Consider the following 12,860-nt stretch of genomic DNA (forward strand, 5'->3'; position numbering starts at 1 on the left):
TCAGCTGGTATTGAGCTGATTCCAGCAGGATGTGTTTAAGTCATTTGGTCTATTTCCTGAGCCAATTTCAGCATGCCTAAAGGGATCCCAGATACACTGTATGAAGACATGATGGGAAAACTTGTTCTTTCCCAGCCAATTCTGCTGTTCTCATTTGTTGATCTCTCCAGTAAACAGTGCTTAAAGAGAGGTAGCCATCTCACAACATCAGAATTAATCCGTTAATTTACTTTTTGAGTGGTCTCAACTATGAACATTTATTCAGGTTTCTAAAGCATTTGTCTTATGTCCATGTCTGACTTCAGCAGAAGTTCTGAAGAACGCTGTATCACTGTTCTTTTAACTGAAATGGTGCAGTTTTCATATTACAGTCTTTTGCTTCAATTTGTGTTTATAAATAATCTATATACAACAGGAGTAGAGAGAGACTTTTTACAATACACACTACAAAGGAAAGTTTTCCTTTAGGAAAAGGAGTAAAGCGATAATACACCTTGTAAAGATGAGTGATTTTACATACAGGAGATGCTCAGTGCTGGAGAGAACCAAACAGTTAATTAGCTTTTCATGTGTTATATTTGACAATGTTTTCTATGTGAATTGTCCAATAAGGCATTTGTGCTCCAAATATTGTAAAATGTAGTTTCACCTCCAAAGAGCTATAAACTCAGTACTTGTCGTAGTCAAGTGAGCAAAGTTGTCCATTTTATCTCAAAATTTTGTTTCCTCTGTTTGTGTGACTGGGCCAACAAAACCATTGCTGTAATTGGAGCTCAGCTAGAGGTCTTGAAATTTTCAGATGTTCTGGTTGTAGTTGATCTGAATTGTAAGCTATATTTGTGCTCAATCCTAACTGTGATTTGGCTCTGCTTGAGTTAGTAACATCCAGGCACAGGTATGTGCAGCATGGCATCTGAACATCCGCAATGGTGCATATTTCCTGGGAAAAATAAGAGATCAGTCAAAAGGATACAGCAAGAAGATTATAATGCTGAGTTTTCCTGCTGTCCTGTGACAAATCTCTTTTCAGTCTATCACTCCTTGATTCTCTGACATCCTGAGAAACAGAATTTTACTGAAGCTGCTGTAGGGGAGCACTAAGAGTTTTTGCTATGAACCCTGGAGTTTTAGTCTTGGTACACTGTGGTGTACTACAGACTTTATTTTTCAGGTAACTTTCCATTGGAAGATTTAGCAAGTACCGTCATTTGTGTTTCTCCTGCGTCACGGGAGCTTTCTTCGTGATGTGACCTGGCAGCACTTGAAATTGATACACTCACTTGTCGTCTCAGTATTTTCAGTACAGTTCTCTTGTATCCTTTGCATGCAAAGAAATAGATGAAAGGATCTAGGCAGCAGTTAAAATTCATCAGAAATACAGTATAGTGGAGTGATTTTTGGAAAATTTTCTTTTCAGTGCACAAGGGTTCTTGCTGAAGTTTCCTAATCATGTGTTGTATGATTGCAACATGGTAAGGAGTAAAGCAGATGATAAACACTATAATTACAAATATGATTGTATTGATGGCTTTTTTGTTTATCCCTGATTTTTCGGTCAATGGATTTTCCTTGGCTGTTTGAAAAAGTTTGCAGCTGATTTGAGAGTAGCAAAATAGAATAATCCCCAGAGGAATAAGGTACCCTATTAAGCAGGCAGCAAGAAGTATTAATGGCAGATGTTCTATTTTCTCAAAGTTTGGATATTCCATACATGTAGTCCTTTCATTTTCTTCATTTGACATGGATTGTATAAGTAATGGGAAAGTTTGACTGAATACAAGAAACCAGACAAAGACACAAATGCCCTTGGCATATTTAATCCTTCTGATCTTGTATCGGAAGGGGTGGACAACAGCGAAGAACCTGTCAATGCTCAGGCACGTCATGAAGTTTACGCCTGCGTAGGTGTTGATGTAGAACAAGAGCGCGGTGATTCGACACAGCGCTTCTCCAAACGGCCAGTGGAATCCCAGGGCATAGTAGGCGATCCTGGTTGGCAAGGCAATGCAGAACAGCAGGTCAGAGAAGACGAGGTTTGTTGAATAGAGGGTAGTGGAGTTGATCTTCTTTCTGTTTTTAAAAATGACTGTGAGGGCAATGGTGTTTCCAAGCACCCCAAGAATCAAGATGGAGCCGTAGAAGACAGACAATAAAATCCGTGCTGTGTCTTTGTGCTCGTATAAGTCACAGGTGGAAATGTTGGTCTCAGAGGCTGTGAAAGGGTCCATTTCTGCCACCACTGTTGTTGCAGGAAGCTCAGTAGACCTAACATGAGAAAAAAAACCAACAAAAGGGAACATTTTGTAAGAAATGTAGATAAACTACTTCTATGTAATAATGGACAGCCTCTGTTGCAAAATAAGGCTAAAAAAATGAAATGAAACTTCATTGCTGTGAAATACTTTTCAAGACTCTATCTGAAAGTAAACAAACAGATGCCTCCTTATGGCTTTTCTGTCTTGTTCCCAATTGCCTTTCTAATAGAGAAAATTAGACAGGGGCAGTAATAAACCAGGGATGTAATATATTTGGAAGTGAAGTCTATAGATGCTCAGAAGTTGGGAGACTTTTTAAAGCAACCTGAGGGGGAAAAAGAGTGTGAAGAAACAACATGATAAAGCATCAAATGAAGTCCCCAAGGATCAGACAAGATGTTTTAAATGTGTTTTAGTTAATTTAAAGGGAATTTTTATTCTTAACAGTTCACACTGTGATGCTTTAACTTGTTTAGAGAAACTTTTTTTTTCTCAGCATTCTTATTGTATTGACATTATGATAGAATCATAGATTCATTTAGGTTGGAAATTACCTTTAAGATCATAGATTCTAACCATAATAACTTGTTTCATTCTAGTTTTAAGAATTGGCTTTTGAAATATAATTTAAATATTTTTGCATACATAAATTCTTAAGACTACTACTTCAATCACTCTTTAGTGACCCTGGTAAAGAGAGGTAGCACAGGTGAGCTATTTTACACTTTGTCAATTTAGTAGATTTTAGAAATTGTTTCATCTCTATAGTCATGAGTAGCATACAATAGTTGCAAAGTGGCAGTGATTTGGAGGGCTGAAAAATATTTTAAAATGATCCAGCAGAATTTCAGAAATGAAAAGCACCCCATTCTGTTGATACTGCTCACAGTGCAAACATTTCCTAGGTCTGCTGTTACCTGACAGCTGTGTAGTGTAAGCATGAAGCTCAGAAAGGATGGGGCATGTCATGTTGCTCCTCAGGCAGCTGTTCTACAACAGGGTGCCTCTTAGAGGCACCATTTATGAATTGACACAGCAATCAAAACAAGATTGCTTCTGTTTTAACAAAGGATACTACCTGAAGATAAAATCTGTTGTAATTAGAATTTTGAGTCTGTCTGGTACCTTTAATAAACATGTCTGTGTTATTTCTGAGGATCTGTCATTCAACACACAGTATTTATAAGCAACTGTAGCCTGTTGCACTTGCAAAAAGTCTTTCTGGGAAATACCTCTCAGTTTTAAGGGATTTAAACCACATTTTAGAAAGCATTCCTTATCCTTTTATTAACTTGTGAAAGCATTTAAAGGTTAGTATTTTCTTTCATGATTTGAGGAGATTGTCCTTATTTCAGGATGTTCACAATTAATGTTTCTCTGTAAACAGTAAACTTGCAGATAGTGGATGATGTGTATTAAAATATGTAAACTAGTTACATTACATGTTTAAGGAAGAAATTTGACTTGCAGGTAGTACATTAAGTCTGTGTTTGCTGCATTCCATAGGTAGGAGGGAAGACAGGTGAGTAATTTTTGACTGATAGATGTACAATGTTCTGATTCTTAGGTATTTGTGAAGTAAGTACTGTCTTTCAAGACATGGGCATACTGCATTCAGGGTTGTATGTCAAATCTGAATTGAGAGTTCTGTGCCTTGAATAAAGGAACTAATCTGTTAAATAACAGCTCCAGCTGTAGTGCAGGTTTAAGAATGTCAGTAATTTTATATTAATTAATTCTGCATTATTCATGCTGTCTTGGTGTTAGTGTGTTTCGTGATTGATTAATGCAGTTGTTATTACCCTGAGGATAGTTCTGGTATGATTTCCTCCCATCTTTTCCCTTGTAGAAGTGTTTAGGATGGATTTTGTTTTACCTAAGTGTAACAGGCTTTGCATAAAATGGTGTGGGTTTGTGTAGGTACCTGTATATGAGTCAGTGAGGTATTTTGTTTTGTTTCTCATATTTAAATGCTTCTAATTCTTGTTCCCACTCCCAGCATCATGTCTATCTTCTATTAATCTCTTTCTCAAAATTTAGTTAAAATAATTTTATCAATATATTTAGGAAAGAATAATCTAAGATTTGTGATAAACGGTTCAATCGCAGTAACTAGCTACAGCATGTTAAGTGCATGGGGGTTTTTTTGCTTTAAAGTTGTAATAGTTTAGGTTCAAAAATAGTGCACATAATTGTCACATCCATTCATATTCTTTCTATAAATATTAGTAAAATGTAGAATATCTATTATACAAGCACATTGAACCATAGTTTAAGAAGAAACCTGTGTATTCAGTAAAATATGTCATTTTTTACATCCAGAGTAGAATTTCATAAATTGCATGTTACCTAATTTTGTGCTATGAACTTGGATCTTTAATATAATAAATTAGTTCAGAACTTGTTGTTCAAAATAGGCTGTTCATCCTCACATATAAGTGTGGCTGTATTGAGAAGGAGTCCTAGCTGAGACAAGTGTTTGTGTCTATCTGTGGTGCTAACATCGGTATAAACTGGGAGCAGTTCCACAGCAGAACAAACTGGCCACAAATGGATGAGGAGAAAGCTGGAGGAGCACAGCTCATGGATCTTCCAGGGCAGTGTGCAGTCAGCCAAGCTGTGCTCCTCTTCTGCCTGCTGTGGGAGTCAGCCCTAGGGGCAAAAAGTATTCTTTTTGATTCTCTGTTATCCCCAAAATATTTTGATTGTTAATGTAGGGAACACATTTTACAATGCTGTAGATTAGTATTAGTTTTGTCTACCTGTAGGTATGTATGGGCATTTTTGAGAGCCACCAAGGTATTTAGGTGCTGCAGTACCTGAATATATTCATTAAAAAAAAAAAAAAAATCTGGTTTGTGGCCCAAACAGATGGTAAAGTTGATACCATCCAGCATGATGTGCAGCACCCAAGCTGTGGTGATGTCTTTGTCCTTCTGAACTCTTAATTGTTATTGGATGAACTCCATTCACCTCAGCAGGTATTTCACATTTTCTTGGCAATCTTGGGGAGGGCTTCATTAAAAATCACATTTTCTTCCTGAAAGGTGTCTAGACTATTAAGTAAGATAAGATCTTTAAAAAAAAAACCTACTCCTTGTGTCAGGTTGCTGATTATTTCTTGGCAGCAATCCTGAGTGATCTTACACATACAGCATATGACATCCTCTACAGAATGTATCTAAAAAAAAAACATTTTGAATACTTTTTGTGAGTTTTGCATTATTGGAGAATAAATGGAGAGTGTTACATCCTTACTGCTGCAAACCTCAGATTAGCTGGACTTGACTCTGTTTTAATGATCTGTGTGCCTGAATAACTCATGAGAACATGGCCATTGACTGTCCCAAATCCAGATGTACCAATGAATTTACTCTTCAGAATCACTACTAAAACTTTTGCTCTTCTAGATTGTTGGATTGAAGACCCTTCCAATGGCTTTCCAGGTTTATTAATGATACTACTTTGGAATATATACTTGGAAAAAAGATAATATTAATTTCCCTTACCAATTAAATTGTTTAAGAAAACAGGTACCAGAGGTTTTTGGCTTAAAGTTCGATGCCAAAATGTTAAGGTATAAGGTATTGAAAATTCCTATCTGCATGTCTGCATTGTAAGGAAGGTTGTTCGGGTTTTCACATTTTCTGAGTCTATAAACACTCAGTGACACAGACTACTTACTTAATGTTATCTTCTGTATAATTCAGATTATATAGTTTTAGTTATTGTGTATGGATTCTGGTAACTTTTCATTTAAAGCATACTTTCTAAGATGCTGTTTGTTTTGGAGAACTGAAGAGAAAGCAAATTACCCATTTGTACTCTAGTCTTTGGTCAGTCAACTTCCCTGTTAAACAAAATGTGTGTGTCTCTCTCTTAAATGTCTCTAAAATTAATTTTCAATTGCTGTTTTCATTGAGTCTCTACACAACCTCATGGTTTAGGCAATTCAAGGTAAGCTTCTCAAATATTTCACTACAAGATGAAATGATCCTGTGATGTCTGTTCTAACTGCAGCTGTGTCCCACACAGGACTTGAGGTTCCAGATGCCTCTTGGTATTAGTGTGTCTGGAAGCAAACTCACCACTACTTTTTCTGCTCAGTGAATTATGTATGCATTGCACTGGGAGTTTCTGAAGTTAGTTCACTGTGATCCAGGAGTATTTCTCTGATTCACTCTGTCATAGGGTATCTCCAGTGTAAGGGCATGGCCATTGCTCTTTGATGTGGTAGAACCTTATGTCTGGGAGAGTTTAAAATTAATTTTACTGTTAAATACTATGCCCAGGCTTGCAACCAGTGCAGGTTGTTCTATAATGTTCTTTCCCATGCCGTTTTCAAGTCTTAGCACTACATTTGCTTTTTGACCAGCAAATTTCTTTCAAATTACTTATGAGGTTTGTTACCTCAGCAGCTGTTATTCTGTTCTCTGTGCTTCTTGATGTTTCACAGCAATAGCATTCATCTGGGGAAAAATGGCAAGCTGCTTACAAAATCTAGCATGTCTGAAATCTGTGCAGGTGTCTTTCTAAACCACTATTGTAATCTCATCAAAGAAGGAAAAATAGCTTGTGTGGGAGATTCATGTTGTGTGAAAACATTTGACTGGCATCAGTAATTTGTTTTATGTTTATACATTTGTTTTGTGTTTAATCCCCACAGCAAAGGTGTTTGATGAGCAGGATGGTGACCCCAGTCTGGAAGTACTGGGTAATCCAAACCTGTGCTTCACAGACATGTTCGTGTGTGATGAGCTTTGTATGCAGTATCATAATCTTACATACATTTAACTGTTAAGAAGAATAGACTTAAGCTGTGAGCCAGCAATTGCAGCATTGCACCTTAGATTACATGGGTTGGGATTGTGTGCAAGCAGCGGTACGAAGCTCTCTCTGTCTGCTAAATTAAATTTCTTCTTGTTCTCATCTCCTGCTTTTGCTGAGAAGCACCATCTATCTTTTCAGCAGAACAGGGGACATATAGAAGGCTTTTACTCTGTATTGTAATCTAACGTGTGATTTCTCTGTGTCTCTTCCTAATTTTCATTCTTTGAAGGTGAATCCCTGGTCCATTTGTCCCTGGTCCAATTGCTAATTTAAGGATACTAATTATATTCTTTGAAAGGCACAGCAGTTCATTAGAAAGGTCTCTCCTGGCTCTCTATACATAGTATGGTTTAATCACTGTGAGATAGACAATAATTCTTTAACAAATCATGTTGGGGGTTAGTGTTGTGTTTCTATGCTGGGGTTATGTTGTTTTCTATTTCTTTCTTTTCTATAAAAAGTATAAATTATTTTAAAGGAATGGTCAGGAAAGAGACTTCTCTTCTATGCAAGATTCACTGATCTTACAGTCCTCTATAGATATAATCTTTGTAGGTCTTACATTATTTTAAAACAGTAGAAGATGAGAAATATGCAGTGCTATGTTTTTGTAGGTTTAATTTTTTTCTTTAATCTCAAAATTATTTTTTTCTGTGACTAGTCATATTTACCGTTTGTATTTCTATTTTACCATACAGGTGATCTCTATTGTAGAGTGTTCTCTGTTTGAGAAAAAGGCTTGATTCAACTAAGTTACATGTATTAAAAAGTGTGTGTGCTAAGTTGCATAGTAGAATACCTTGTTAAAATAGAAAGAACACGTACCTAAGGTACATAATATGGTGTGTGTGTGGACTGGCAACGCGGGACTGCATGTAGTTTAATAAAAACTGAGGCGTGAGACAGGCATGTCCTAAAACTTCCTCTTTATTTCTAACACTTTAACGCTCATATGCTTCTAGTGCTTTTTGTTAATTTCTTTTCAAAAGCTGTTGAGTTTTGTGTTCTAAAGGCCTAGTGATGTGAAGATGGAGTCCTCAGGTCACAACCCACAGCTAATTTTGATGAGAGAGTTTCCAGGCTAGTGCTTTTATCCCTCTTTGATATAGATCCAAATTTGTTGACACAGTAAACCCAAATTTGTAATACACACATCAGAGAATCCCAAATGTTGTCTTAACAGTGTCTTAAATTGTCTTAAAGAATTAGAATATTCTTTAGCTGCTTAACAGAATATGCAAGTGCACAACAGTGTGGGATTTTTATCTAGTCTGTAGTCTATTACTATAGATTTTGCATGACAGTTGTATGACAGTTATATTTGGTGCTAAAAAATAATGGAAACTACAGTAAGTGAGATGGAAATAAAAGAAGTTGAGTTGAAGTGCATAACTAATTAAAGAAAAAGTGGAAGTCATTTGAAGGGTATACCCTGGTCTTATCTGTTGGATCTCTCTTTTCAAGGGTGATGTGTTCTACAAAAAGTGTCTCTAACTTAAATAATCTCTGCCAAAAACACATACTGACCTGAAGAGCTGTACTGATGCTAAGATCATTAACTTCCCTTCAGTTTATACTGAAATGCTTAGGTGTACCAAATGTAAAAAGGAGAGAGCCAAAACTAGAGCAAATAAGCAAAGTAAAAGTATGAGCCACTGAAAATTACATTCTTCCTAGCAGAAGAAAAAAGTAGTCAAATGAGGATTTGTATTTTACTACTAGAAAACATGCACACCTATTTGAGTTCGGGTTTTTTTCTGAATTACATGAAACCCATACAGGTACAGTATTTAATTTTAGGGTTTACAGCTTCAGATTACAGCTTCTATATTAAGTTTATTATTCTCTATACATACTCCTGAGTCTTTTGACCAGAAAAAAAAAAAAATTTGAGATCTTAAAGACTAATTGCCAGGTAAATTTTCAATCGCCTTGTCTCTTCAGGAGCAGCCATGAAAATGTTAGACACATCTCTTGTATTTTATGCTCTTATTTTTTAAGCTAAAAGATAATTGAGTTATTGTCTGTTGAACAGTCTGTCTTGTTTTTGACAGTATAATAGGAAAAATGTATAGTTTTAAATTGGGAAGGTGTATAAAAATCATAACACTTGTAATATATCTAAAGGTCAGTAATAAGGAGAAAGATGTTTGGTCATTGCAATTCTGAAGAAGAATGCCTTCTAAAAACCTTGAAAGAAATGTGCACTAGAAGTTAAAAGAGGAATTAGCTCATAAAGCTTTGAACTCTTAAAATGCTCTGTTGCAATCTTCAGACATGAGAAGAGTGAGAAGTTTTCAAGCTGATAATAAAGGCTGTTTTCATAGACAAGAAATGCATGTGATAAAAGCAAGCTATGCATTCACAGCCACAGTATGGATTTGTTTTAAGGCTCTCTCTTACTATTATTCTGTGAGGTTCAGTGACTTTAGAGCTGGGGTGCTTCCCTTACTACTTCTGCAGTAGTTACTTCTGCACTGGTATAAATTAAATTAGTATTGCTAAAAATTTGTCTAAGTTAAGGCAGTATGAAATGTTTCCCTGTGATCATCAGAAGGCTGTACTATGAGAAAGGAGTTGGAATAGCTTGTTGATCCGGTAGATCAACAGATCCTTTAAGTGGAAACTTATTAGCAGCATATTAATATGGGAATATAAAACACCAGAGAATTTCTTCCATGGGTCTTTCCCATACAAAGCTCATTTATCCTTACTACCACATGAAAATATCCAGTGTAATGCAAAAAAGGAAATATTTCTGGAATTGTTTGCTGTTGCTCAGTGGCAAAGGAAAAAAGTAAAAAGTTAGTTCTTTTCTGTACTTACATCTCTGTAGCTTCTTGGATCCTCTGAGCAGTTAAGGGCATTAACAGGATGCCTTGACTGAGAAGGTTTACCCTTGCACATTGTTCTCAAGAGTGATTACGTGAGTCTTTTGTGGGAGGGGTAGGGTTTTTTCAAGTGCTTAAAAAAATCCCAGCCCTGTTTGTGTGCCGGTCTTGATTTGCTGCCTACTGTGAAAGCATCTATTTTAGATCCTTTTGCAATTAGTCTGCTCAAAGAGGGTAATTAGAAACAACACTTCCACCTCCTCCCTGAAGTTACGCACTACTGGCTTTCGCAGAAGGGACTTAACCCAGAGGTTTACTTGACTAATTGTTGACCAGCTAAAATCTCTCTCATATGAGAAAAACTTTGTTTATATGCCATCTGCATTTAAAAATACCTTAATTTACAGCAAAGAGCTGTGTAATCAGTACATACTTAGAACTTCTTCTTACCAATGAGATCTGATGCAGCATGAGGAAACCTCAAAACTGAGACATACCGAGATGTGGTGTTAAAGCAGATGTCTCAAACGCCTGTGGACATTCCCAGTTTTAGTATCATAATGATGAGGATTTACAGAAATGCCTTTCAAAAATGTATGAGGGAGTTAAAGAACTCTGGGACTGTGAGAGATTAGTAGAGACATCTGCCTTTGTAAGCTGTTTATTACATTTTAAGCAGTGATAATAATAATAATAATGATGAAAAACATAAGGTAAATACATGAAAGATAAAAAGCTTCTAAAACACAAATCTGATTCCCCTAAAATAATACTGACAAGAATGAGTGGCTAGGGAGTAGGAAAGGAATGGGATGTCAGTTTGTGAGTTAACCCATTTGTACCTGAAATAACCTTGTTTATGGGTGAAGAGCTTTTAATGTAAGAGGTAAATTGTGTGTTTGTTAAGAGGGTTTTGGAGTTCAGAGGCAGATGGAAAATCCTTTCATTTGCTGTTAGAGGCTGTGGTTGAGAGCTACCTGGGCTTTTCCCCAAAAACTGATACTGATCATTCGTGACTGCAAAGGACTGTTTCATGATCTCATTTAGTGGCCTGATTTTAAACAACCAACAAGTCATGATAAGGCTATTTTTGGCAGGTCCAACCCATGCGGAGTGCAGGATGCCTCTTTGGAAATGTTAGGGCTGTGTTCACAGCACCGGTGTTGGCTGACATTGTAGTGGTGAAGGTGTGTGAGAGATAGGGTCTCTGCTAATACGTCCATCTCATCAGAAAGCCTCAAGTAAACACAGATCTAATGGCAAAGTTGCTTTATATTATAGGAAATGTTTTTGCTACAGCAGAACATAGAGCCTTGTGAACTACTTTTGTACCTACATGGAACACTTGGTTGACACTGTACACTGATTTTTCTGGTGCTGAACTCCCACTGTACACATGGATTGATTCCCCTTAGATGCCAAAGAGGTGAAGGGCTCTATCTAGGGCTTTCAGCCCCTCAGTCTTAATGGAGCATTCATCTTCTAACATCACCTTCAGAAAATCTTTGGGAAAACTTACCAGTCTTATTCTGGATTTTTTTTCCTTACTTTTTTTTTGAATAATTTTTAATTATTCAGCTTCATCAGAGAGTAGAATTGCTTTAAATGAAGTAATGAGAATTCAGGACTGCTTAAAGGGAAATTGCACAGGGAACTTGCTTCATATGTACGCAAAGTAATACCACAGTGTGGTTCCGTGTCCAGCACCAGTGGTCTGCTGTAGAAATGGGAAATTTTGAGATATGCAGACATGTCTTTGCTCAAGGGCTGACATTAGTATCCCAGCTTCTTGGTAAAGGAAATGTTTGTTTCAGAATTGTTTTATCATTATAAAACAACAGCAGTATGTGTTTCCTGCTTTGATCTGATAAATATATTGCCCTCCTGTGATTAAGATACAGTACTAGATTGTACCCTTTGAGTCACACTGGTATATTAACTACCAATCCAGCCTAGCATGATGATAAATTAGCTCAAGCTAATTACTTGAGCTAAATAGTGCAGTTTGCATTCTTTCACTAACTGTTTATCCTTCTAGCTGTTTGTTTTCTGTTCTGATACAGCTGCTGTTGGTCCAATATCTGTTTGACAGCTCCAGGATTTGAACATGTAAATTAAGAACTTGCTGTGTGTCACAAGGTGTTTGTGTTTACCATATATGTGCAGACATACATTTGTGTTTACCATATATGCACAAACACTGTTCAGCTTTTTGCAGGCAAGGTGAGGAACATGGAACCCAGCAGGTTACAGAATATATTGTTGGATAGTCTTGGCATTAAAAACTAAAGCTTACTTTAGGATAGGTGTCTGACTTCTGCCTTCATGAGGGGATTGTGAACTGTTGGTTAGATGGTTAGTCTCAAATTTTAATGAACTGCAAGTTGCACGGATTCTGCGGGGATATCCATGGGCAGGAGGAACCTTTATTTTCACCTCCAGATGCATTTTAAAATTTTTCTCTGCATTCTTGCTGCTTTCCTGTGAAATATTGGCGTTAGCCAGTGAGTATTGGGTAACAAAGCCTAATGCTTTTGCTGCTATTGAGAGACGTCAGGCAATGGGCTGTCCTGCTCACATGTAGTGAAAGGATTGGGTGCAGTAAGTGAGTCCTTTGAGTCCAGGGCTCCAGCAGGTAGAGGAACACAACCATCAAGGGTAGTCACATTCCACAGAGTTAATTAATTTTAAGGAATGTTATTGTGAATATTTAGCATGTTCAGAATAAAGGCTGGAACCTTAAGTGTATTATGGCAGTGTTTGGGCTGACTGTAGGAACGTAGGTCACTGAAATGACTTAGTAAATTGAATTGCAAGTGCACTGCTTGCGTGTCTGTATTATCTGCAGCTGTTTTTTATACCTGATATTTTTAGTCCCCCAAAAAATATGCGGTTGTGAATTTGTCAGTTTAATGGCTTTTTGGAGAACTTGAATGAAGAAAAA

The 12,860-nt window shown here is 36.8% G+C and overlaps 2 protein-coding genes across 2 annotated transcripts in view; one reads left to right on the forward strand and one right to left on the reverse strand.

Moving 5' to 3' along the window:
- UBAC2 (UBA domain containing 2) overlaps nt 1-12,860 on the forward strand; it is an 87,046-nt gene that overhangs the window by 39,806 nt on the left and 34,380 nt on the right. The window lies entirely within an intron of this gene.
- Nucleotides 701-10,018, reverse strand: GPR183 (G protein-coupled receptor 183). The gene is made up of 2 exons (XM_041478304.1): nt 9,912-10,018; nt 701-2,265 (listed from the first exon to the last, which is right to left on the reverse strand). Exons 1-2 carry the CDS (start codon nt 9,950-9,952, stop codon nt 1,161-1,163), a joined length of 1,146 nt encoding a protein of 381 aa, XP_041334238.1. The 5' UTR covers nt 9,953-10,018; the 3' UTR covers nt 701-1,160.

Source organism: Pyrgilauda ruficollis, unplaced genomic scaffold (genome assembly GCF_017590135.1).
Source record: "Pyrgilauda ruficollis isolate IOZ18807 unplaced genomic scaffold, ASM1759013v1 scaffold44, whole genome shotgun sequence".
NCBI classification, from domain to species: Eukaryota; Metazoa; Chordata; class Aves; order Passeriformes; family Passeridae; genus Pyrgilauda; species Pyrgilauda ruficollis.